This window comes from Limanda limanda, chromosome 19, assembly GCF_963576545.1.
Source record: "Limanda limanda chromosome 19, fLimLim1.1, whole genome shotgun sequence".
In the NCBI taxonomy this organism is placed as follows: Eukaryota; Metazoa; Chordata; class Actinopteri; order Pleuronectiformes; family Pleuronectidae; genus Limanda; species Limanda limanda.
In genome coordinates this window covers 14,547,137-14,574,115 of record NC_083654.1, presented here as the reverse complement: position 1 = coordinate 14,574,115, position 26,979 = coordinate 14,547,137, and the positions used below count along the sequence as shown (strand labels likewise).

The 26,979-nt window shown below is 41.8% G+C and overlaps 1 protein-coding gene across 1 annotated transcript in view; it reads left to right on the top strand.

The window, feature by feature from the left end:
- The window catches only part of LOC133026467 (CUB and sushi domain-containing protein 3-like), a 313,843-nt gene that overhangs the window by 252,165 nt on the left and 34,699 nt on the right, over positions 1 to 26,979 (top strand). The window contains exons 26-50 of the mRNA XM_061093362.1: positions 1,199 to 1,325; positions 1,751 to 1,953; positions 2,345 to 2,536; positions 2,867 to 3,005; positions 3,533 to 3,720; positions 4,773 to 4,891; positions 5,157 to 5,232; positions 5,371 to 5,487; positions 8,994 to 9,107; positions 9,368 to 9,463; positions 10,207 to 10,410; positions 10,673 to 10,797; positions 11,198 to 11,294; positions 13,437 to 13,541; positions 13,914 to 14,032; positions 14,579 to 14,648; positions 15,147 to 15,263; positions 15,506 to 15,715; positions 16,182 to 16,370; positions 17,114 to 17,291; positions 19,930 to 20,075; positions 24,071 to 24,151; positions 24,723 to 24,836; positions 24,973 to 25,161; positions 25,350 to 25,508. Of these exons, the coding sequence (XP_060949345.1) occupies positions 1,199 to 1,325; positions 1,751 to 1,953; positions 2,345 to 2,536; positions 2,867 to 3,005; positions 3,533 to 3,720; positions 4,773 to 4,891; positions 5,157 to 5,232; positions 5,371 to 5,487; positions 8,994 to 9,107; positions 9,368 to 9,463; positions 10,207 to 10,410; positions 10,673 to 10,797; positions 11,198 to 11,294; positions 13,437 to 13,541; positions 13,914 to 14,032; positions 14,579 to 14,648; positions 15,147 to 15,263; positions 15,506 to 15,715; positions 16,182 to 16,370; positions 17,114 to 17,291; positions 19,930 to 20,075; positions 24,071 to 24,151; positions 24,723 to 24,836; positions 24,973 to 25,161; positions 25,350 to 25,508 (3,474 nt within the window). The remainder of the gene's footprint in view (positions 1 to 1,198; positions 1,326 to 1,750; positions 1,954 to 2,344; positions 2,537 to 2,866; positions 3,006 to 3,532; positions 3,721 to 4,772; positions 4,892 to 5,156; positions 5,233 to 5,370; positions 5,488 to 8,993; positions 9,108 to 9,367; positions 9,464 to 10,206; positions 10,411 to 10,672; positions 10,798 to 11,197; positions 11,295 to 13,436; positions 13,542 to 13,913; positions 14,033 to 14,578; positions 14,649 to 15,146; positions 15,264 to 15,505; positions 15,716 to 16,181; positions 16,371 to 17,113; positions 17,292 to 19,929; positions 20,076 to 24,070; positions 24,152 to 24,722; positions 24,837 to 24,972; positions 25,162 to 25,349; positions 25,509 to 26,979) is intronic.

Genomic DNA, 26,979 nt, shown 5'->3' with positions numbered 1-26,979 from the left:
GGAGAAGCAGAGAGGGGATGAAGATAGTGGAAATATATAACCAAGAATGACAAAGAGAGAAGGGGCAAATTATTTTCTGTTATATAATGTGTGGTCATTAATGTAGGGAGAAACGCTGGATCAGAACTTTGTCTCTTCTTCTTACTTCTCTCTTTTCTTCCCGTGAGCAAGAGATAAAAAGACAGACAGACACAGAGGAAGAGACAGCGCCCGCCTTTGCTCGCCCATTTGTCTCCGTGGTGATCGTTTCATCAGTGCTCATTGGCGACCGAGGTGCACCTAGTGGATCTAATTGCTTTGATAAACATTTGCCAGAGGCCCTGTGCAGACCTGGTTTTAACTTCCTCCTCACTAGCAGATGTGAACGCACCCAAGATGCATCGATGACGCATTTGAGATCTGATCACTTATAAGGCCCCATACACACCTGGTGGTAACATATGTGTCCTGGGTCCCACTGAGGGACCACCCACTCAGCTGACCACCTACAGTTTCACATGAAGTCTCTTTACACTTCTCAGTGTTTCCCACACATTGATTTATTTGTGGCCCCCCACCATGATTTTAACATTAACATCAGGTAAAATCTTATTTCATAGTAGAGCTGCACATAGCTCATTGATTCACTCAGCCCCTCAAGACCCTGCTCTCTCTCTCTCTCTCTCTCTCTTCTCTCTCTCTCTCTCTCTCTCTCTCTCTCTCTCTCTCTCTCTCTCTCTCTCTCTCTCTCTCTCTCTCTCTCTCTCTCTCTCATACCAACACACCAACACATTGACAATGAACCCGTCTGTATAATTGGACTTAATTGGGAATCATTTGCTGTTTGGGAACAGAAATGGTGTTTGTGTTCATTTGCATACAGAGGAAGTGAGATGTGATCACCAGGGGTCAATCGAGAGACACATTGTGGAGACGCGTCCAAACGTCAGGTGTCAACTCGCCCACTCAGAGCTGTCTGTCTGTGATTGGATCACTTGAGATGCGCGTTAATGCCACGTCGGAACAAGTGATTGCATGACGTGTTATACAGAACCTGCACACTTGAATACAAACAATCACCAATTGCTCTTAGGGTTGACCAGCAGCGATTGTGTTTAAGATTGGTGCTCCTTTGTGCTTACCATACTGTGATAGGGATAATTTGTGTGGTTTTTGTGTCGGTACATATTAGTAATGTCTAATGTCTCCATGTCTGCAGCGGAGTGCGGAGGTCGTTTTAAGGGCGAGTCTTCCGGTAGGATTCTTTCACCTGGATACCCGTTTCCCTACGACAATAATCTGCGCTGCACCTGGACCATTGAGGTGGACTCGGGAAATATTGTGAGGTAAAGTATCGTTAAAACAACACCCTCGTTCATTTTCACTCCAATACTTGTCTCAAACTTGGAAATGAATAATAACTTCCTTTGAGCTTGAGTGTTAATAGTTATTCTGACAAAATAAATAATATATGCATTGTAAATCTGAAAATGAAAAACATTCTGCTCAACACATTTAGTATATAATAAGCATATTGTAAACAGGACAAGCAATGTCTACAGATAGGATACACATCATTTAAATGAAACTGATTTTACTTTGGCTTATATACTTTCTCATATTACCAAAATGAGTTTAACCTTCACGGATAACAATCAAATGAATGAGTCTTCCCCACAAAAACTGCTTTGACATTTTAATATTGCAATTTGATATTAAAAAACTTCCTTTTAATGATCTTTTGTATGTGTCATTCTTCTTCGTCTTGCAGTCTTCAGTTGCTGGCCTTCGACACAGAGGCCAGCCACGACATGCTGAAGGTCTGGGACGGGCCACCTGAGAACGAGATGTCCCTGTCAGAGATCAGCGGGTCCCTGCTCCCCGGAAGGATTCACTCCACACTCAACACGGTCACCGTCCAGTTCGAAACCGATTTCTACATCAGCAAGTCGGGATTCGCTATCCAGTTCTCCAGTACGTCTCGTCCACGACTAATGCACCAAACGGTTCTGGAAATGAGAAAGTCGTGATGGGATTTTACCTCCCGCTGTAGTTAATTTCGTTATTATGCTTTGAAGTTGCATCCTGTCTTTAATTTCTGTTAGAATTCAGATAATGCTGTTAGTTTCTACCAGACTCTTACTAGCGAGTCTTAAGTTTAAACATAAAAACATGAAAACCTTACATGACCTTAGCAGATATTTCCCAATACAGGATTTTAGACTTCTTACATCAACTACCACTAATTTTAAGTCAGCACATTAGCTTTATAGCTGGAGGTATCCGTTGCAACTTATTTTTTGTAATTCTACCTTTCTTTTTTCTCCTCCATTGTCTCGTTTTCCTCCCCGTCCTCCCTCTACAGGCTCAGTGGCCACGGCCTGCAGGGACCCTGGCGTACCGATGAATGGCAGTCGGAGCGGAGATGGCCGTGAGCCGGGGGACTCTGTGTCCTTTCAGTGTGACCCGGGATACGAGCTCCAGGGGGACGACAAAATCACCTGTATACAAGTGGATAACAGATACTACTGGCAGCCCAGCCCGCCTGTCTGCATCGGTGAGAAGTCCAGCCTCCATTTATTTATAAGGTCAAATATCAGAAGTACTGCATGGACAGCAGATGGGGTTGTTTAAGGGAGGCTGTATCCAAAAAATTATAATGTTCAGTTTCCACTCACTACTTAACACATACAATTTGGTATTATTTCATTATCCAAATATCTGCTCGGTACTTGTCATTTTGAATGAAAATCCTGTAACTTAAAATAATAAAACATTGTCCCGGCTGAATTCAAATGAGTTTTTTACCCTGCATGGTTGCGTTTGATAGAATATTCAAATTTGTATGATATTGTTAGACTTACCGCTGCTTGTCTTCCCATCATAGCTCCCTGTGGAGGAAACCTAACAGGCTCCAATGGGTTTATCCTCTCTCCTAACTACCCACATCCCTACCCTCACTCCAAGGACTGCGATTGGCTCATCGCCGTCAACTCTGACTACGTGTTGTCGCTGGCCTTCATCAGGTAACCAGCAAGTCAGATGGTGTAATTTACATCAAAGCCTGTATTGTTTTACGGAGTTAAATACAGTAAAATTAGGAGAATATAGGATGAAAATACACCTCATCACACTGGATTGGGCTGAATTCTATTAACGACACAATCCTTTCTCTATGTTCCGGACTCTTTGTGAACTTACAGGCCATTGTAATCTTTTCAATTTCCTGGCGCTAGAAGAAAGGGAAAATGCAATGCAATTACTTTCACTCCACTCTGATTTTTTTGGGCAAAAAGACCAAACGTCATAACCAATCACAACCATTAGTTGAGGGACAGACGGTTAGAGTAAGAATTATCACAAATGAGTCTTTTAGCCACAGAGAGTAATCGGAGGATACAGGGTTTGATAATGTTCTTTTACTGTTCTGCAACATAATGTCTGTCAAGAATTTTTTGCACATGTAAAACCACATGTCAGTAACGGCTCTTACTTCTCTACCCATGTTCTCACCATCTGTTTCCCAACCTGTGTTTCCTTCATCCTTCTCTAGTTTCAACATCGAGCCAAACTATGACTTTGTGTATATCTATGACGGCCCGGATAGCAACAGTCCTCTGATTGGAAGCTTCCAGGACAGCAAACTCCCAGAGCGGATAGAGAGCAGTTCAAATACCATGCATTTAGCATTCCGCAGTGATGGGTCTGTGTCTTACACAGGCTTCCACCTGGAATACAAAGGTAAAATATTCTGCCAATTGTTCCACCTCCCTCATGTAAAGTGAATACTGATTGAATAGGCTCTAAAATACTGAAAAGAAGTAAAAGTACAAAGAACGATAACAGAAACCACAGATTTTTCATTCTCAGGGAGATAACATTTGTGTTAGATATGAAACAGACCTTCTTCTGTGTATAAGGTTTTGATAAATGCATCTCTTATGTAGTTTTTTTCTTTCTATTAAGTATGTCACGGTTTATAACACCTGTTTCCTCATGAAAATAAACATTATTTCCAGGTGGCACTGTTTTTATAGCCACTTTGTAATTGTCAGTTGTTTAAAGAATTATTTTAATATACACTGATGTGTTTGCAGCAGGGACTCTCCTCTGTCCTTTCGGTTGTTCGTAACTGAGGCAGCTTGGGAAATTTCTATTTTCGGTTTTCACAGCGAATGTGACAGTACATGTTTCAGATTTGTCCCGTGATACCAGGATGTCTCCAGCATGTATTTAGAAATATTTAATTTCTTACATTTCACAAAGACTACTACATTAAACATGCACTACACATGTATATGCAGTGAGGTCTCCCACACTAATGACACTGTGTCTCATGCGGATTCTGAGATGAAAAAGAATGATTGCTCTCACCGTCGTGTCCCCTGCTGGATTAGTGTCTGTTGTTAGAGTCTATCACAGAGGTCAGTTTGATTCACTCGCACAAAGGAATCAACACCAGCTACACGTGGACTCAGGAATTAAATCTTAAATTGATGCAGAGTGGCTGTTAATCTTTTGGGAGGGGGGCCAAAGCCATAATTTACAAGGTTCGTGTACCATACAAAAGCCAGGGGATGAAGTTATCGTTCTTGCATCATCTCTGGCGGAGGCAGCTAAGTCAGACCGACTGTTAAAAAGGCCAACGGAGCCCCTGCTTCATTTGATTATGACGGGGGACTTAGTTATTATTAATTTGACTGTGATTTGAATTGGATTATTTATGTGTGCCTGTCGCTGCTTCTTTCCCTCATCCTCCCTCCCTCTCACTTATTCTCTTTGTGTCTTTCCAGCCAAACTGAGGGAATCGTGCTTCGACCCAGGTGTGGTTCTGAATGGAACCAGGCTGGGATCGGATTACAAGCTGGGCTCCACTGTCACCTTCTACTGTGAAGCAGGATATGTTCTGCAGGTACAACTGACTGAATGAGTGGATGATGGTTGGTTGGATGGATGGTTGGTTAAATTGTTGGTTGGTTTCTTCTTTGAATGGATGGTCGTTTGGTTGGTTGGTTGGTTTGTTGTTGGGTTGGTTGGCTGGTTGGCTCTTTGAATGAATGGATGGTTAATTGAGTGATCTGTTAGTTGCTTGATTACTTCTCTGAGTGGTTGGTTGGTTGGTTGGTTAGGTTGGAATGATTTTCTCTATCTAAATTATTTTTTTCCTTTTTCTTCAGGGCTACTCTACTTTGACCTGCAGTATGGGAGATGATGGCCGACCTGGATGGAACAGGGCCCTGCCCAGTTGTCAAGGTAACACACATAAAACACAGACTGAAATAAAAATACATACAACGAAGACAAACAGTGTATTTATGTTCACAGGGTATTGTAAACTTTGTATGTGAGTGTGAGTGTGTGCCTCACTCTGTGTGTGTTTCCTCTCCTCAGCGCCCTGTGGAAGTCGTTCTACAGGATCAGATGGGACTGTTTTATCTCCTAATTTCCCCAGAAACTACACCTCTGGTCAGACGTGCATCTACTCTATAGCTGTACCCAGAGAGTTCGGTGAGTTTATCGACACACAGAGTATAACACAGTATCATGCTGCCCATGCTGCATTGCAGTAAGAAGCATTTACTCGTGTGTAACTGTACAGCACTCTGAGGTGGAGGTGAAGACACGACAGTTGAGAATGAAACGTGATCACAATTCTCTTAACGCACACACATCTCTGACTGTGTCCTCTGTGTGAAAGACTCAACGTATAAGTGTCTTGGCCTTTTTGCTTTTTCATTTTTTATCGTTGTTAATAAAACAGTCGATTCAAACTTCAAAACAATCTATAACAGAAAGAGCCCTGCTGGCCAAAAAGCAGCTGCTTCTACAACACTGCTCAAATCCTACCCTTATCACCACATATGTAACTTTTTTACAGGCATTATATATAACAAAATATTTTCAAACTGTGTTTTATTCCATTCAAAATGCCATTATTGAAGCACAGAATGGGAAGGTTGAAAAATGTTTGATTTTACACAGGCGCATGCTGGAACCCGTGGTGGGACCTCTTTAGGGATTCTAAGTTGCAATGAAAAACTAACTCAGATATTGCACATGATCAAAAGCTGCTCACTGGCCATTTATTTGAATCCAGGTCAGGGCTTCATCACTGATGTGACATTCAAAGATGAGGCTGGTTTTATCTTTCCATGTTTGATCGTAGTTCTTTGAGCCGAACATAACTGCCACATAATGAAGATGTGAATATTGTAGGGGGATTATTCACCTTAACTGAGGCTGTGTTGTAAAGCTGAGGTCATTTTGGGAAAAGGGGGAGGCTGCAGAGGGTGTAGTCAAGACATAATATTTTCAAAAGTCAGATTATTACCATAGTTATCTAACTACAAATGGAGGATTCTTTCTGTATTTGAATATTTTCAGGAACTGCTCATCCAATCTGACAGAAAACTTTACTGGCGTTTTAAGGACCCCAGGAAGTACAGTCACCTGTGAAGTTTTATCCGAGTCTGTTCATAAAATCTGTGGAAAATACAAGTTAATCTGCACTTTAATCCTATTTAAATTAGATGTTCATCATTGTGTCTACAAGCTGAATCAATATAAAGTTGAACATTACAGTTCATGTTCTTTCCTGACCCTTACAATAGTTGGATATATCACTTCAGACTTAAGATCCACCAACTAGCATCTTCTTCTGATGTCTTCATGAGCTATTGGAGTTTGCTCAGTTGCAATGCAGATAGACTGATGGATGTGCCCACTCTAGAGGATTGATTAGCTCACTGGGTCCAAGCTTTTTATACACAATCAGTAATTGGTGGATATAATATCCTATTGTGTCCTGTGTTATTATGAATAAATAGCAGGCTTCCCTGAGGCTATTGACAGCTGCTGTCTCATTAGATTTGCATAGCAACTTTTGGAGTGTCAGCTCCACGATGTTTTGACTGAGTGGAGCTAACATTTCGTTGCCCTACATATTGTATAAGACACGAAGACGTTCTCCCCGAGCCTCCCACGCAGAGCAAGAGACAGATTGTTTAGTTAAGTTGCTGTCTAACAACATGCCTATAATATGTGATCTTACTGGAATTGTAGGTAACAGGCTCACAGAAGCACTCACTTGAAGATCAGAGGAAGTGCGATGCAAAGGGCTCCTTCGGTTTCAACACCAGGTGGGGAAAACCCTTGGAATTTATCCCTGTGGAGATACCACACCGCCTGTTGAATCAGGACGTGGCTCTGGCCCCCCCGCTGAGGCAGCTCATCGGAGGCATGGCAGCTCCACAGGGATCGATGCCCGGGCTTTCTCCGTTTGATGTCAGGACCAGGAGAACCCTTTCAATCTAACTGAGAAATATTTTCAGTCACCTAATAAAAAGTCGAGTGGACTGAGTCAAAGTTTGTTTGATAGGTTACAACCTGAACGACTGAACATTCCTGCTTTGGTTGTATGTGACTGCAGTGCGGAGGCTGATCACTACCCATGAGCCTTTGCTTGTGTTAACTGAGTGTGCTGGTACATATATATTTTGTGCTTTCTTATCTCATCAAAGGTAAAAATCTACTCTGATAAAATGTAAGAGTGTAAGCTGTTCTCTGTGTGCATTAATGCTTCATGAATCTGTGTGTGGATGTTGCTGAATTTTTGTCGTCCTGTTTGAAATATGTGCTGCCCCGAAACAATTTCAGCTGTGTGCTCTTCCACCTGCTCTACAGTCTGTCAGTAGCCCAGCGAACCTTAATCATTCGGATTTCCTTAAAATCTATACACCGTCAGAGCCTTTAACTATTTCTGCTGACTGGCAGAATCCTATCATTTTTTACGTCCACCCCACCACAACCATGACAGGCCTTTAAGAGGTTAGATTCATCTATCATACAGAGCTAAACTCCTTCTTGATGAATTGTCCCTGCACACCTACAGGGACGATTCAATGCCAAAGGAGAATACGCTGTTTTGTATCTGTTCTCCAGTGCTTGTAATTTCCACGTAAGATCACTCTTCTGTGAGTCAGAGCAATGTTGTGGCAAAAGAGGATCATGCTTTAAAAGAACTTCACAAAGAGAAATATCCTTGTGCAAAGTGACCAGTGACCTTCTGTGAGAACAACGTCCTTGGCAGCTTATAGATTGAATCCTTTACAACGTTTCAGCCATTGGGGCCAAAGAGAGAGAGAGAGAGGAGGAGGAGGGGGAGTAGATATGTGAGTGTGTTCATAGTCAAGGAGAGAGTTGGGGACTCTGAAATACATGTTATGTGTTCTCAAACACAAATTTTCATTATGTAACCAGATATTACCTCGGGATTTGCATCTTAAGAGACCTTATGACTGGTTTGAAGATACAGCGATCCCCTGAAACAGAGAGAATTGTACCAGCCTGAGGAAATCCGGGGTCTCAGAAGTCTTTAAATGTTACATGCCACTACAGCTGCAGTAAAAAAACGTGTGATTTAGCAAAGGATTCTCCAGCGATAATGTGGGAGTTCTTGGTTTAATGCCTGGTTACTACAGCAGCCTTTTTCTACCGTTCTTTATACTCTATGCCAAAGTAAAACAGACAATTATAAATGTTGTTCTTGCACTTGAGACATGGGTTTGTTGTTTTATGTTGCAAACCTTTGTATAATTCCTATCTGCCACTTCCAGCTTGAAATGTAATAAAGTATAAATATATATATATATATATAAATAAATATTGCATTCTATTGGCATAAATTAACAAACTAAGTCACATATTTCAAACTAAAAGCTGAGAGCAGTGATACAACCAATCCAATTGATATGGGCGACGGGTTGGACAAGTGCATGATGAAAATAGGTAATATTTTGACTATTAAGTACTGATGTGTAATTTTGCGCCAATAGTTGGTTTCAAACAGAAGTTGTCACAGAAGCTTAATAGCATTTAAATTGGGTATTGCAGGTTAATTGTATCATTGGAAGGTCAGTGGCAGACAGTGGCATGGAATAATAATTTGCCACAATACAAGTCTGTTTAACTCATCCCTTCATCTGTGTGTTATATCCTCATTTTTGTATCTCCAGTGCTCTTTGGTCAATTTGTGATGTTCCAGACGTCTTTAAATGATGTGGTAGAGATCTATGATGGGCCCACGCAACAGAACACACTGTTATCTTCACTGTCTGGATCCCACTCTGGTAAGGATGGATGGATGGGTGGATGGATGGATGGATGGATGGATGGATGGATGGATGGATGGATGGATGCCTTGCTTGCTGACTGTAAAGATGAATGGTTTGAGGAATGGATGGTTGCCTGGCTGGATGAATGGATGGATGGATGGATGGATAGTTGGATGGATGGATGGATGGATGGATGGATGGATGGATGGATGGATGGATGGATGATGGATGGATTTATAGCTGGATTGTTTCTTTAACTCTGTCTCGCTGTCTAGGTGAGTCTCTCCCTCTGAGTTCGGCAAACCAGATCACCATAAAGTTTACCACAGTCGGATCGGAAACTGCCAAAGGATTCCACTTCGTCTACCAAGGTCAGAAAACACTTTTCAATAGAAGTGGTACTCGTGCCTTATACATTCCCTAATCACTTGAGCTATAGCACAATTAAATGCAGCCACTTCAATCAAATAAATTGGATTTTCCAGGCCTAGGGTTTTTCTTAACTGACTTGTTTATGTCAGGTTAAAGGTTTCATAAGAAATCTTTCATAACCGCAGGGAGGTTTTGTGTGAGGAGCCAGTTAATACCCCTTAAAGGACATCTGGACTCACAGCCCGTCACACTTTGATCCGACCCACGAGGCTCCGTCGCAGGGCAGATTATTGATATAGCACAAAATATTAAGGAAACTGGGAAGGGGACCAAGAGAAATATCCAGTTTTTTCTCTCTGGCCCGTGATGACACAACAGCCTCAGCCGAGTAATGTTTGTGTGTGGGATTCCTGCAGAGTTTGATACCAGGGGGGAATTGCTTTCTTTGTAAGCCATACGTGGACCATTAGAAAGGTTAGTGTGATATATGTGTTCAATAATCTAGTGTGGCCCCACACTGGATGTTGCAAAAATTGAAATGGCCTTTGATAGGAAAAAAAAGTTTCCCTACCCCTGCTTTACCCTCCTTATCCTAAAGGGTATAAAAGGTTATCTCTTGTATCTTGTAAGTGACCATTGCATATAAAATGCCACAGTTTATCAGTAAAAGCTACACTCAATGTGCAATTCCAATTATTATTGAGACTTTTTAGCATTTGTAACATCTTCCTTCTGTCTTCAGCGGTTCCAAGGACCAGTTCCACCCAGTGCAGTTCGGTCCCTGAGCCTCGTTTTGGGAGACGTCTCGGCAACGACTTCGCAGTCGGCTCCATGGTGCAGTTTGAGTGCAACCCTGGTTACGTCCTTCACGGCTCTACCGCCATCCGCTGTGAGAGCGTCCCAGACAACCTGGCCCAATGGAACGACACCCTGCCAACATGTATAGGTAAAGATACACCTAGAGATTTTCCTGTTTAAAGTGCACTAATGTCATGAGCAAATATAATTGGCAGTCTCATCCAATCAAAAAAACACATTTTATTTTGGCCAGACCCTAAATCTACCTTTGCCAAAGCTGCAGGATTTTAGCTCTTTTGCCTCCCCCTCTCTGTTTTCTTGTTACCTGCAGAAAAAAATGTTGTTTCCCCCTCCTCTACTTCCCCCTCCTCTCTGCTCACTCTGTTTGTCAACGCTCTCCCCTCTCCCAGTTCCCTGTGGGGGTGCGTTGACCTTTCGTCGCGGGACCATCCTGTCACCTGGCTACCCGGAGCCGTACGACAACAACCAGAACTGTGTGTGGAAGGTCTCCGTTCCAGAGGGGGCTGGGATACAGGTAGGACCTGTCGCCTGTCTCCTGGCTGACCGACGTATAATTGGCTTAAAAGCTGAGCAGGCGGGATGATAAGATAAGATATTGTTGGACTAACAAACAAAGGGATGATCTGTGATAAAGGGACCATGCAGAGATAAGTAGAAAGGATGCAATCAGGGGAGATAAGACTTGATTGCATGTTTGCTAAATTGCTCTGAGATAAATACAAAGACAAAGATGCGGTTGACAAAACTCAGACGGGAAAAGTTTGTCTTAATTGTTGCAGTACATCACATCAAGTACAGGTTTGTTAAATGTAATATGTGCTTTTGAACTTTTTATTAGTTTTTTTTATTGAATATTTACACAAATTCACAGACCATATGTGTTTTTGTCTTTTCTGTTTTCTTGGCGTCTTCAGATACAAGTGGTGAGTTTTGCCACTGAGCACAACTGGGACTCCCTGGATTTTTACGATGGCGCAGACAACCATGCACCACGACTGGGCAGCTACTCCGGTAAACACATTTATTTACTGCAACTGAAAAAGAACATGATGTTTATGACATGAATAACGAAAATGTAATCAGTTTCTTGTGGTTAACTTCAATACATAATGTTAAATTGAGCATCAAACAGTTTAGAATTGAATTGTTGTGACAATCTTTTTAAAGCTATTGTTGTACATCAAGTCGCCAAGAGAGCACGACTCTCGGCTGTTTGTATCTTGATCACAGTAAATATAAGTTATTTATCAAAGTTATTAATTAAATACAACATCGTTGGGGGAAACATTGTGTGTTGTCATAATGTTGTGAGACGCTGCTCATGTGGGCCCCTGCTAAGATCACAGTTGGATCTAAAGCGGTCTCACAGCAGGAGCTGAGGTTCACACCCACTGACACCTGACTGTTTATCTGGGGATCCTTGATAATCATATGAGAAATGTACGTTGCATAAATAATTCATCATTAGTCTCACACTCTGATTCTCTTCTAAAAATAGATGTTGCTTCACCAGCTTTAATTTGGTCTGTTAAAAACATTGATTGCAAAAAAATGTTTTGCAAAATTTACTGCACAATCTTACCTTAACCTTTTCTTAATTATAGTATGCTTGATATTTACCATTAATTACACACAGTAAAACAATAAATTAGTTGGTACAAACCATAATTGCTATAGCATTAAGTTGATTGATCGACCTAATAAAAAACCAAAAACACATTTCACTGCTTTCTGTTTTTAGGACAGACTGTTACTGTGTTGCAGCCTAACCTTTATTTTTAGCTGAAATGCAGCGTCAGTAATAAATCTTTAGTCGCAGGGAAATCCTCTCACCAGCAGCTGCACATGATCTGTCAATATGTTAAATGTGTCCTTCCCATTTTCATTAATGTAGTTTTGAAAGTATGCTCCATAAAAGCTATGAATCATGTCTGCTGTACATTTTAGATTGCCATTCTATTTTTCTATGCACGTTCCGTACCTTACTGTGTCCTCTGGTCTGGATGTCTGCACTCGCTCCCCACAATGGAACAGCCTCTGCTCCAAAAGCCTCTGCACCAGTGCTTCCACAGCTCACACTCAGCCAAAAACGTGTGTTGAGGCTGGGCGAAGCATTCCTCTGGATTTAATTACTCGAATAATTCAAGGAAATGCGGAGTCAGCATCTTCTGGGGATACTAATACTGCTTTTAGAGGAGCCAAAGTCACCTGGTTATCTGCAGGCTGCCTTAAATTATCTATGGAAGGGCTTGACATCTTTATGTCAAACAGGATAAGACATTATCGAAAAGAGTGGGCAATGAAGCGACTAAGATTGTGATTCTTTTCCATTAATAATAACGTTGAGTGAACACATGCTGTGTCATGATAAAAACTTTCTAAAAGGGTTAATTACAATTGTTAATGAATCCTGTCACACTCCCAAAAATGGCCGCTGTGCTTAAGCACATGCCGTTAATTATTCATCATCATTCATCATTCATAATTAAGAAAAATATATATTTCTTTATTTTCCGTCATGATAATGAATGGGAGTTTTATCCTGGAGTGTGAATACAACCAGCAGGGGGTCCGCAGACTGTTCAGAAACCTGCTAATTAATTCTCTTTACAAAAGGCATCCATCGGCCTAATTCACTGTTCATCCAGAGGGATTTCTCTGAAGCATTGATATGTTTCGCAGGTACACAGGCCACTGGATATCAAAATGTAAATCAAAACCGAAATGTAGTTATTTTCTGCTAGCTCGAAAAATACAGTTATACATTCCCAGTGATAAGAAGATTCGAGAAGGTTAATGTATATGTTATTTTGAAGGGCCCCGACCAAATCACCCTGTTGCCAGCTCTGCTTCAGTCGTGCAGCCCCGACTTTTACTCTGCACTTCTCCCTCGCCGCGCTATGTAGGTCAAACCAACATTTGAAAAGTGGTTAAGTCTACAACAGATGTCTCAAATAAGAAGTAATTCCCTCTCCCTCCTCTGAGAACACTTCACCAACAAAAAGAAAGGGAAAGCTTATGTTCGGGAGGCCTTTTGTTGTTTTCTTGCGTTGTCAGATAACTGCAATCATTTGCTTTTAAGCCTCGGTTGAAAAACCCAAAAAATGTGTTCATGGACCTTTGTTGCTCTGTTTCTTTTCTCCCTGCGTTCAGGCACCACCATCCCCCCCCTCCTCAACAGTACATCCAACAACCTCTATCTCAGCTTCAGCTCGGATATTAGTGTCTCAGCTGCTGGGTTTCACCTGGAATATACAGGTAAAGTGTTTACCGTGGAGACAGCATGACAAGCTGCCGATGCAATAAATACATACAACTTAAAGGTCCGGTGTGTAGAGTTTAGTGACATCTAGTGGTGAAGTTGAATGTTGCAGCTGAACACCTCTCACCTCACCCTCCCCTTCCAAACACGAAGGAGCCCTCAGTTGTCATAAAAACTCGAAAGGTGTTTAGTTTGTCCTGTTTGGGCTACTGTAAAAAACATGTGGCCTCATTAGAGAGGACCCATTCCCGATGTAAATATCCAATATTTAAAATTAAACGGCCAATCGATCCCTTTCACCTGAATCTTACACACTGCACCTTTAACTGAAGCTTGTATAACGAATGTTATTTTTTTTATACTTTCAGCTATCGGGCTGGAGTCGTGCCCGGAGCCTCAGACTCCGAACTACGGAATTAGACAAGGAGACAGATTCATGGTCGGAGATGTTGTGCAGTTTTCGTGTGAACAAGGATACTCTCTTCAGGTATGAATACAACCTCCTGCATATATTTTTTAGTTTGCATACTGTTTGTCCTTCACTACACATTCTGGGGAACCGGAGGATGGCAATTTCAAGTTGCCGTGGTATGCAAAGCGACTGCCAGCGATGTGTCTGAAATCATTAAAGGCTGCTCGGCGTCTGTGATGTGCTGCCATTCACTCGTTCTTCTGTCCCCTGGCTCCGCAAACCAAGAACTATTTAATCTGCGAATCAGAGGGAAACCCCCATTCTCAGGTGTTTTTTCCCGGGCTCATGCTAAACACACAGCACTCGTGTGGTTTGCACAACTCGTGCATAATGTATGTCTCTGTTGTGGTCTGCCCGATCTCTGTGTAGCGCACTGTACAGCTCTAATGAAGGTTTGCCTTTGGTCATGTTTAATGTGCAGCTCCACATTGTGACTGTTACACAATCTCGCTGTTATGGCAATATCATTGTCGAGCAGATAACACAGACTTACTTATCTGCTCATCTGTGGTGATTTCCCAACTGGTGTTTGATCATAGATTGCTTTTTTTTCATTTCCAGGGCAATGCACATATCACCTGCATGCCTGGTCCCGTGAGAAGATGGAACTACCCTGTACCACTTTGTCTCGGTAGGTGTCGTTCTCCACAACATACATGCACACACTCTGGATACACAAAGACGCGTGCAGATTTCCAGTGCTGCAGAAATGGCTGTGTCTCCGAGCTGTTTGATCAATTCACTGTTCTGCGATGAGCTGATTATTATTTAGTATTCTGTGCGGAACGCGATGAGAATTTTAAACTGATGCAAAGTTAAGTCAGACTCTGCCACAAACATGCACGGTTTTGCCAAAGCATCAGAATGCAAACGAGGGGAAACAAGCGCCCCGGACACATTTACACTCGCACAATGCTAATTTATTCAATGAGTTTTCTTTTATTAACGACTCAGAATATTAATTTAGTGTTGAAAATTTTGCAAAGTGTCAGGTCAGAAGCAATATTCTAAAAAAGAGAGGGGAAAAGAGTCTGCTGCGCTCGGTGAGGTCACCCTCCTGCTTCTGATGCTCTGCTTTCGACACCCAACCACCTTTTCTTCTTCTCTCTGTGTGTGTGCGTGACTCCAGCCCAGTGCGGTGGGTCCATGACAGATGTAAGTGGAGTGATTCTAAGTCCCGGTTACCCAGGCAACTACCCCAGTGGATTAGACTGCACATGGACAGTCAACTTACCTGTCGGCTTCGGTAAGAAACACTGTCAACTTTGGACTTGAGCATGAAATATGTGCAGTTCTTTTTTTCCTGTGTGGTCGAGCATCTGTTTTCTCTCTCTGTGTCTGTCTCCACCTCTGTGTATCTATGTTATTTACAGACTGGCTTATTCAGTGCCTGCTCATTCATTGGATTCATGTCGGTGGCCTTTACCGATGCTTTTCAATTTGTTATCTACAGTAAATGTCATGAGTTGTGTATTTCTTTTCTCCCAGGCATCCATCTCCAGTTCCTGAACTTCTCCACCGAAGCGATCCACGATTACTTAGAGATCCGCAGTGGAACGCTGGAGACCGGCTCGGTCATAGACAGGTTCAGCGGCCCGGTCATCCCCAAAGCTCTGTTCAGCACCACCCACCAGACGAGTTTCTTCTTCCACAGCGACTACTCACAGAACAAGCCGGGCTTCCACATCACATATCAAGGTGCATGTTGTCTTCAACAAGTTCCTCTGCAACATCTTGTTTACACTTATTCTCTAGGCAGAAAAACAAGAGCTGACAACTGACAGGTTCTAACTCAGCTGAAAACAGCAGCTCTTGCTAATGTGGTCATAAGATTTATACAAACTCATTTCTCAGGAGCGACAAATCAAATTAAAACAAAAGTATCAGACAAGCACTCACTACTAAGCACTCTTACTTTAATTGTGACAAATTTGACAAATTAGCCTCAATTTGCTACCGGTATTTCCATTAATGGGGAAATTACAGTGGCGGATGAATAATGGCTCTTATCTGATGACAGCAGCACAGCCAGAGTGTTTTAAAAAAGGTAAAAAGGTAAATACAGGCATTGTTATTATATTAATGGATGTTATCGCTACCAATGGTTGTCTTTCCTAGCTTTTCTTGAGTCATCTTCTCTGTGTTCGGTTTCTCGTCCCTACAGCCTATCAGCTCCAGAGCTGCCCGGACCCCCGGCCTTTTCGAAACGGGATCGTGATCGGCACGGACTTCAGTGTGGGGATGACGGTGTCGTTTGAATGTCTGCCCGGTTACTCTCTGATCGGAGATGCTTCGCTCACGTGTTTACACGGAATCAGCAGGAACTGGAACCACCCGCTGCCGCGATGTGAAGGTGAGTCGTGGCATCTGTGAACCTTTGGTAGGTTACATGCATTCTATAGTAGTTTGCTTTAATGAGTGATATTTCATATTTTTACACTTGGTAGTGAAGTGTAGGGAATGACCCTTTAATGTGCACTTCATGCTTTCTGAAAGCACAGCATAGTGCTCAGTGTAGTCAGAGTACAACCAGGTCAAATTGATTGTTGCACTTTGGGTAAAGTAGAACGTTTTTTGTAACTCAACACTGAATAAAAACAGAAATGTTCTACTGTTCAACAAGAGAAAGTTAATTGCCACAAAAAGTGTGTATGAAATAAATCTCGAAGTAATTACAGAGTTGTCAGGAGTGTTGTTATTTTGTATTTCCCGATAATTGTGGAGGTGAAATGCCATCATGAAATTGTGTTAATTTAACTTTATGACCAGTAACTGCACATTCATCCAAGTAATATTAATTTTTAATTGTAAAGCTACTAAAGGACCCTGAGTTTATATAATTGTAAATATGAAGTGTTATATCTCTCAGCAGTGGTGAGATTACATGAGTGCAGAGCAATACTCCCACAGAATACCTGAGCTGCAGAAGTGAAATAAAACTGTAATGACAGTTTATTAAAAGTATCAAGGTGTTATTACAAGACTGATCGCCACGTCCTCCCTCGGTCATCTAGACAATTACCCAAGCTTCACAAAGTTAATACTAATTTGCCGGTAATTTATTGAAGGTAATTCTGTTAACGTTGTGTCTCGCAGCTCTCTGTGGTGGGAACATCACATCATTAAATGGAACCATTTACTCTCCCGGTCACCCGGAGGAATACCCCAACTTCCAGGACTGCGTGTGGAGCGTGAGGGTTCCGCCCGGACACGGGATCTACATCAACTTCACCGTGCTGAGCACCGAGCCGATATACGACTACATCACTGTGTGGTGGGTATCAGTTATTTATTTCACCGGGTTCATCCTCGTTATGTCGCCACTTCTCACAGATCTCTGCATCTCCTTCTGCTTCATTAAGGTTTATTTCAGCAAACAAGTTTATTTTTTATTGGCTTGCCATTTAATCGCCATTTAATTTGTTCCTCCATATTCGGAAAAAGTCTGTCACACACACACACACACACACACACACACAGACACACACACACACACACATACTTTGTCTCTCTCCCAGGGCTTCATGCTCTTTAACATCTTTTCAGAGCTGCCCACTAATTGGTGAATTCCTGCAAGGGTTTTTTATGACTACAGACATTTCTCCTTGGATTTAAAGTTAGTTACTCTGACATGATTTGCTTCTTGTCATGTTTCTTTTTTCTTCCCTTCTCTCTCTTTTCCCACAAGTCTCACTAAGCCTCATATTTCATATACAAAAGAATCTTTCTCTCCCCCCGCCCGACCCTTGGCTTTTCTCTTCATTATTCTTCCTGAGGGGAGCGGCCATTGGCAACAGCAGACATTTTGTCAATGCAGGTGTTTAAATGGTGCTTAGATTGCATGTTTCATAGTGATCTGCAGGTACGAGGGGGCAGCAGAACCATAAATAGGCAGTACAGGCCGTTTCTATACGGCCACTGTATTTCTGCTGCTCCTCTATAGCGAAAGCCTATTTCCCATTAATAGACCGCAGGGTGCAATGTCATCTGGCAGAGCAGACACCCGACTGACACAGGAGGACCAAATGTCTGTCTCATATTTTCCAGCTTGTTATAATATTCACCTTCAAGATTTCCAGGTTTCACAAATGATAAGAAAAATATCCTGAGTAAGTCTGGTAACGCAATGTTCGTTTTCCAGACAAGTACCTGGATGACTTAAAAGTGATGGCCAGGTTTTATTTAATATACTAATCAACAATCCCATCAGGTCAAAACATCTACCACGGTTTGTCCAAGTTTCCACTCAAGTCTAGTTCCCTAGTCTAGTTGTGAAAAGTGATTGTCGTGCCGGCTATTATGCAAAATACTGTTGTGTCATTCTCTATGAACTAACAGCAGAAAACTCATTCACATAGAGCTTATTTGATTGCACTGTAAATGCATTGCTAAATCCTAGTCACATTCCCTGTATGTGTACACCTACTTGGCCAATTCTGATTCTGAAAAGTCTTGTTTTGTCCGATTTGTCCGTCAAAATCTGTCAAAATCTGAACTCGACATAACAGAGATGAGGTTTATTTAGTATATAGATGTATAAAGTCTACAGCTGTACACAAAACTGACAGAAAAACATCCATTCTGCCTTTCTCATGTCCAATAATGTAATATAGTTGAGCCATGTGCTGTCCACCCACGGCCAATTCTGTGAATCCATGAATTGGTCCCACAGCAGGTCCCTGACCCTGCTGTCAGCTGGGAGAAAACAGAAAAGTAGACAAACAGCTGAACTCACACAAAGCAAAGACAGCAACACATTTAAAAACTCACAACCTTGCTGCCACCACACCGGCTCCCCCGTGGGGAGCACAGTGTCCGTGGTAAAGGTGTGATTTTCACAGCGGTCTCCTCCGTCCGGGGCCAGTCAACCTGACAGGCAGTTAGTCGGCTAATTGGTCTCATACTGGGACCCGTACTACAGGAGTTCATGGTAAGAATTACCATACATGTCACCGATGTAACCACACACAGGACGGCCTTCTCTGTCTGTGTGTGTGTGTGTGTGTGTGTGCTGGATGCCATAATGCTCTCATAATTGTTAGTGAGCGTGAGCGTCAGCAGCAATCAGAGGTGGAAAAGCCTCGAATGGAAACGACTCCGAGCCGCCCAATCATCGGCGAGGATAATTCCTTGCATAACCTGACAGGTATAATTGGTCTCATTTAAAAACACTTAACAGCAGGAAATAATCATTTCATCTAACTTGCTGATGACACTTTTTAATCATCGATAATGAGCCCTCTATTGGTTAGTTCCCAGTCTGACAGCTGGTGGTGTTGTCATTAAAGGTGAAATATGCTCATGACACTGCACCAGGAGCCCGTCCTGCCATTTGATGGATAACTTCCTGTCGGGGGTGTGTGGTAATTGTGCAACTTTTCATGAAGCCGATATTATTATGACGGAAATGAAGCCAAAGGTCGGTCCAAGTCAAATTCTGAACCTGGATTCGTATTTGTTTCTCTTTTGATCTGACGACGGTTAAATCAATACTCATCCATCAGGAGATGCTTCTGGTATTTTGTGAGTTCACTACAATGTTGGTTTGTGAATGTTTCATATCTGAATGAGCTTTGTGATATTGTTTAGATGGTTCTGAGAAGGAAGATGAGCCCACATTCACGCACAATCACTCTGGTGCGCTGCCACTTTGTCACACAAAGTCTAAATCCAATTCCCAGTCAGTGGAGCAGCTCCAGGTCGTTGTTTCTTCCCTCGGAGAAACCGTTTCCTGATCATAAATCGCCGTTTAAATGTCACAGACGACTGCGAGAACTTAAACAATAATATTTTATGCTGAATTCTCTACCCCCATTGTTCTATAAAGAAAGATCAAGTCCATTCCTTAGTGGGTCTTTAATCTATGAGTGCGCCTTTTTGTGACATGAATCTTCTTTTTTGTATTTCCGCAGGGACGGTCCGGACCAGTCCTCTCCTCAGATCGGCCAGTTCAGTGGGAACACAGCTTTGGAGTCGGTCTACTCCACCTCCAACATCATCCTCATCAAGTTCCACTCGGACTTCTCTGGAGCTGGTTTCTTTGTCTTAAGCTACCACGGTAAGAACGTAACCACATTGTCAAAGTTGTCTGGGGGCTAGCGATGTTATTATTGACTGTTCACATCATTTAATTGTGTCCACTCTGTATCAAATTCCATTCATTAGCCATTTTATCTGTAGCTGGTTTAGTAAAACCAGTGGGCAATTCATTCAATTTGAATCGTGCCTGCCTGCTGAGGACAGTAAAATCTTTATGGACAGCCTGCAACGCGGGCAGGTTTTTTCTTCCTCTGCTGATGGACAGTCTATGACAGACGGTCAGTGTGTTTCCGTCAGCAGCGTTAACTTTGGATGCTCACCTGCTCAGATAAATTCTCCATCTGCACCTGCAGCCCTCCTTCTCATGTGGAATGGGATGGTGGTGACAGGTTGTCTAAGGTCACTTTGGTTCATTCCCACTACAAATCCCCTGCTGGTTAAAACTCTGCCGCTGTGATAAGTTCCAGCTGCATTGACGGCATCGCTGAGTTTTGACTTGTCCTCCTTATCTTCCACCTGCTTCTTTTCACTCACTCTGACTCAATAAGTCTTTATCACAACCAAACCACAGTAATAATATATTAGGGCCAGTGGAGCTATTGATAGTTTTGATGTCATGAATTAAACTGGTATTTGCGGTGATGTAGATAAATTCAGACCACGTAGGAATTCAACATCTCCCTTTCGAGACCTTCTTCTTTGAGCTTATTTTTGACAAAGCACAGGGCCTCCAATTGAGTCACAAGGTACGTGAGCATAGTTTGTCAATGTGAGTCACCCTCGTGTGGCATTGAAGCCCTTTCTTCAGTCTCATGTCCTTGGTGACAGAGCGGATAGACCAGTTTTTTGTCCAGTGAAGTATTGTTATAATGCTTGACATCATTGATAGATGTAAGTTAAGCTCAATAAAACGCTGAAAGGGATAAAAGGCCACTGCCAACCAAACCAAGGCTGTGTGTGATAAATATAATGCTGTGGTTGGAAGATGAAGTGGAATTTTACACAGTTATTTTTTTTTAAATAAAATGGAGAATGGCTGTTGTTTCGATGATGGTCTGATTTTGATTGATATGTTTGACCACTTGGACAAAGAACAACTGATCTGATGTTCGCAAATCAATCACTTATCACTTGTCTCATGATGGAAGGAAATTAAAGTTTCTAAAGTGGTTTGTCGGAAAGAAACTTAATTTTACTTTTAAGTTCATCTTTCAACTTCACCTGTGTACACATATCCATCTTTTTTTCTCATCCTTGGTTATAACCTCCTTTTGTTCTCGGGAATTTAGTAATCAGATTCAAATGAAATACGTTTATTACCCTAATTTGAAGCCATTGAGAAAAACGCAGCACAACTTAATGAAGAACAAACTTTTAAATTGTGTTTTAATTGCTGCTGGAGTCACGCAAGTAATACATTCATTCACTGGGGTTTGTTCATTAGTGAGTCTCTCCTTGTACAGAAGGTTTTTATGTTTCTGTTTTAAACACACACACACACACACACACACACACACACACACACACACACAAAAAAACACACACACACATACACACAGAGTCATCTCCCTTCCTCAGAGTTTGGGAGATTGTATTTTTCGCTGCTCTGTCTCTGTGTCAAAACTGTCTGTGCCGTACAGTTTTTCATTTCATTTCAATCTTTCGCTCTGGTCCTTCACTGCACTCAGATTACTCTTTGTTTTCAACCACTGTTTAAGATGAAATCCTGCCCGATCGTCTTCCTTTCCCGTTTTGCCTGTCTGCCTGCAAACATCAATCTTTTTTTTGGACGACTGTTGTGAAATCGTTTGGCTCCAATTATGATGTTTTTCCTTCTGTGGTTTGACGTGAAGCTTTGAAGGTTAACATTACAACAATGCATACAATGGATTAGCTCAAATAATGGTTAGTTATTTGCATGGATATGAGAAACTCTAAGAAACAGGGTAGAATGCAACATTTAATCCCTGTTATTTTATTTCAGCTTTTTCTAACATTCAAATGTAGCGTCTCTTGATAAATTCACTTGAATTCAGTTTGATCCATATTGTGCCAGATCACAACATACATTATCTCTTGACTTTAACATAGGAAAGTTGAGACCATTGAAATTATAAAGAAATCTAACAGTATCGTATTTTTGTACAATATCTCACAGAGTAGGGATGGGAGGCTAAGGTGGAAATGTCGTGAGGTTGATCCCAGATCATTTTTATTCTAAGGAGTTTTATAAACAGTGAGAAAATTGCTTATTGCTAGCAAAAATGCAAATACTTTGGGGATTGCAGGGTTTTCCTCAGACAGTGAGGTAAATAATAATTATATTACTCAACCCTGTCAGAACAGTTCATTGTCTTTTGACAGAATGGGTTCTAATGAGTCTTACTTTCTTTACTTGTATCACCCTTCACAACACAGTCTGTCAAAGGGTCTCTCTCTCTCTCTCTCTCTCTCTCTCTCTCTCTCTCTCTCTCTCTCTCTCTCTCTCTTTCTCATACTGTGAATTCATACATGCATTCTCTCCTGCCTTTTCCTCCAAGTTTCCATTGGCTTCTTTTCCAACAATTTATATTCTCTGCTCGTAAGTGTCGATGTCAGGTTTTTATTTTTTTATTTTGAGCAGGCTTCCCCTTTTTCAGACAGATGACACGCTGTTAATGAACTTCTGTTTGCAGGTTTTAACTGTCAGCTGTCACACTCGCACAGGAAGTGCACCAGCTGACAGATCCAAGTATATTTTCAATTTCTGCTTTATTGGGGGACGCACAGCAGAGAGTGACGCGGGAGATGGAGAAGTGGGAGACGGGTTGGCATGCGCGCCAGTGGTCGTTAGCTTTGTTTTGTCAATTCAATTTTATTAGATGATAAAAACAAGAAGAGAAAGGCAAGAGTCAGGGTTGTGTGAGCAGGTCGTGTTCCCCTATTTCGTAATCTAGAAAAGACAAAAAAGTCTAAGTAATGAATGCAGGAATAAATAAGCAGCGCTCCTGATAGATTTTCCTAGTGAGGAAACACATTTTCTATTTATTTACATTTCTTCCTCGGCGTCCTTTAGTGACACAGCAGAAATTCAGGAGCACTTTGTCTCGAAGACAGATGCTAAAGTGCAGTTTTGGTTGGAAATGCCAAATATACCCCAGCGGAAGCATCAGTCCTCCGTTCAGGGAATGTTTATCAATGCCGTCGCCCTTCTATTTATTTATGTCTGGGTCGCGGCTCTGAATGCCAGAACCTCCCGCGCAGGGACGAGGACCGGGCTGCGGCTGATGGTGTTGTCATGGACATGTAGACGACGAAAGACGAAGATGTGACGTGAATGTGGAAGTAGCTATAAGAGAAGAAGAAGAAAAAAAACGCTCTCGGAGCTTAGTGAGATCAATGACTGCTCACAGTGATCCTCTCACACACTCAGGCATACTGGCACACACACACACACACACACACACACACACACACACACACACACACACCCCACAGGGCTTTGATATGCATGAGAGCAGCAGATACTATTGGCAGGTCTCATTTTCATAGTCAATTTCATCCTGACTTACAGCCCTCAGCCCTCTCTGTCTCTCCCTCCCTCCCGCTCTCCATCTGTGTTTTCTCCCTCTTTCTCTTACTCTGTTAGTGAGTGATCTATGGTCATGCAGTCATATTGATTGCAGCCTTCAGCTCAGAAGCTGTGAAGCCACTTGCTCTTTATGATTCAAGGCAGGGCTGTGTCTGCGCGGGCAGCGTCTATTTGTCGATCCCCACGGTTTGGTGACCGGACAGCCTGAACTTTAAAAAGTGAAGTTAAACTGATACAACCGAGATTAAATAAAATAAGCAGACAACAGGTTGTGTCCTTATTTGAGTCGCGGAAGGATTTCTCAATGCAGCACCACAAGAACCTTAGATTTAAGACATTCACAGCAGCAACAAAGAAAACATCAGACAACCCAGTTTAAGTTGATCAAACATGTTTCTTTTCACATCTAAATCGTCCCCCTCTGTGTTCTCTCTCCTCCTCAGCCTACCAATTAAGGGTTTGTCAGCCTCCTCCAGAAGTGGCCAGCGCTGACGTGCTGATGGAGGACGGGGAGCTGGAGATAGGTGAGCTGCCTGTCGGACACGTCACTTTGATGGAGGATGCAGACCTTTCAGTTGCCAATAGAATAAAATAATAACCATGAAGATCCAGAGTCACTGGTGCTGTGTAATATTTTTGTATGAGAAAATGATATTTAAAAAACTGTATGAAAAGGTGGAGATGCATGTTTATGCTCTCATATTCTCCATATGTGTCCGAACTAAGAAAGACCCACTGGATGTGAATAATATTATATAATTGCTCCTGTATCTATTTGGTCAAGGTGAAACTGTCTTTAAACTATTTAAGAAGCTGTTGGGGAGTTTAATTTATAACAGTGAAAGTTGATTATGTGTTTTCTATGTCAAATCTTAATTTGTAAAACTGTCAAAAAGGTGTAGTGGAGTAAGAAGTACATTAAGTCCCTCAGACATAAAGTGGAGGAGAAAAATGGCAAATGGAAATAACTCAAGTAAAAGTACATCAACTTTGTACTTTAGTGCAGTGCATGAGTAATTGTAGATGATACATTTCATTATTCAGCTTGTTTTTCTTTCCGAACACTTTCCTCATGCAATGCTTCTGTCCCTCCAGGTGACATCATCAGGTACAGATGCCAGCCTGGCTTCTCATTGGTCGGCAGCGAGATTCTCACCTGTCGCCTTGGAGAGAGACTGCAGATGGATGCCCCTCCTCCAACATGCCAAGGTGTGTGTGTGTGTGTGTGTGTGTGTGTGTGTGTGTCAACACAGCAGCTAAAAGGGTTTTAACAGAATATCTGAAGCTATAATATGGAAATTCTGTGTATAAATTTGAATTAACCATTTCATTACCATGTCCACAGTCCAATGCCCGGCACACGACGTGAGGTACGACTCATCAGGTGTTATCTTGAGCCCCGGTTGGCCAGAAAGTTACCCCAATCTCCAAATGTGTTCGTGGAGCATCACAGTAGAGAAAGGATACAACGTCACCATCACCTTCGAGAGCTTCCACACGGAGAGAGAGTTTGATGTGCTGGAGATATTTGATGGTAAAACACACACACACATATGATCCAAGTTGACCACCATGGGAAAAACCAGACATACAGTTATATATAGACTTCTAATTCAAGCACCAGCACAGAACGAATTGCAGTTTCTTTTGAGTGTCTCACCCTTCTGTGTGTTTTCTTCCTCCCCATCTTCTTCTCATTCACCTTTGCTCGCTCTCTCTCAGGTTCCTCACCCAACAGTCCCACTCTGGCCACGCTGAGCGGCGACCTGCCCACACCCTTCAACCTCACCACCTCCGGCCACCAGTTCCTGGTCCGCTGGTCCTCAGACCACGGCACGAACAAGAAAGGCTTCAAAATGCGCTATGTTGGTGAGTACCGAAGTATGTATCCCAACTTTATTTTTACTACTACTTTATATTATCATTGTAATGCATGGCTGCTAGGACAGATTTAGACAGACAGAAGAACATATAAAAGACTCTTTTAAATTGAGCCAAAGTTTGTATCATAATTCGTTAAACGTAATGACAAACAAGAGAAAGTTTTGCCAAGAAATCGCACAATATACAAGGAAGTTGGTTTAAATCTTCAGCGTTATCTTCTTCCTCACTTCTGTCTGCCTAAAGCACATGACTGGAATGCATTATGGGTTTACTTCCATTCACACGAGGAAACCTGGAGGAGCACAGATGTTGTTTTACAGAGCTTTGCATTCAGTCGTGCACCTGCACCTGCTGAGTCTAACTTTAGACGGTTGGACATTAAGCACCGTGGGTAATGGGAGCTGAGTACTTTATTCAAGGACACTTTATGACAGTTGCAGGGGCGGAGACGCTATCAGCTGTTGACTTTGCGTATTCACTTCATATCCTCCACTCAGGAGGCTGCCTCTTTAACCTTTAACAGAACCATTGTTCTGTATGATGAATGATATATTGAATAATAACAGAAAAATAAAACAGCTTCCCAGGATGCTCACGCTCAGTAACCTTCATCTGTAGCTGTGGTTAATGTGGGCATCTGCGAGGATTGTGCAACATATGCTGTGCGCCTACTAATAAGAGGGTTCAACTTCAACGGTTCACAATTAGGTTGTTATACCATAGTGTACTTTACTCATTATTAAGACATACGGAATATGTTGGTATGTCTTTTTTTTAGTTTTTTAACAAGAAACTTATTATATTATAATATAATTTGAGAGACTGACATTTCTGTGTTTGGACCTTGAGCTACACCCACAGATATAGAGTCAGACAGAGTTCGCAGTTTGCCAATAATATAAACAACTGATGGACTCCAATATTATTTAACTCGTCTACAGTTCCAGCAGTTTTCCATTGCCAATAATGTTTGAATAAAGGATGAATGTTTTATTTTTGAGAGAATATTTCATAAAATTGCATAAAGCAGCTCATGACTTCTCGGGCATTTTTGACAGCGACTGAAACTCATTGATTGTCTGAAAAAAGATCATTTTGTGAATCACCATAATGAATAATCATTAATATTTCTAGTTTAGCTGTGCTAGTGTTTGGAGATATTGTACATGGTGTGATAATACAACTGAAGAGTTTGAAATATACAATAAAACATGTTATTATTGTCTTTAAAATGTATATTTTATCCATAAAAAACTACACATGTGTCATTAATCCACTTCAGCTTTGCCATCAGTCGTGTTTTATATGCAGTCGTGACTTGTGTTGGGAAAGTGTCATCTAATCGCTGCTGTATCACGACTCCAGACTTCAATGTTCCTAACACTTAAACCTTGTAGTAAGGGACTAATGATAATGTTTATATTGCACACCTGCATGCAGACATAACCATTGATCTGTGAAGCTATAA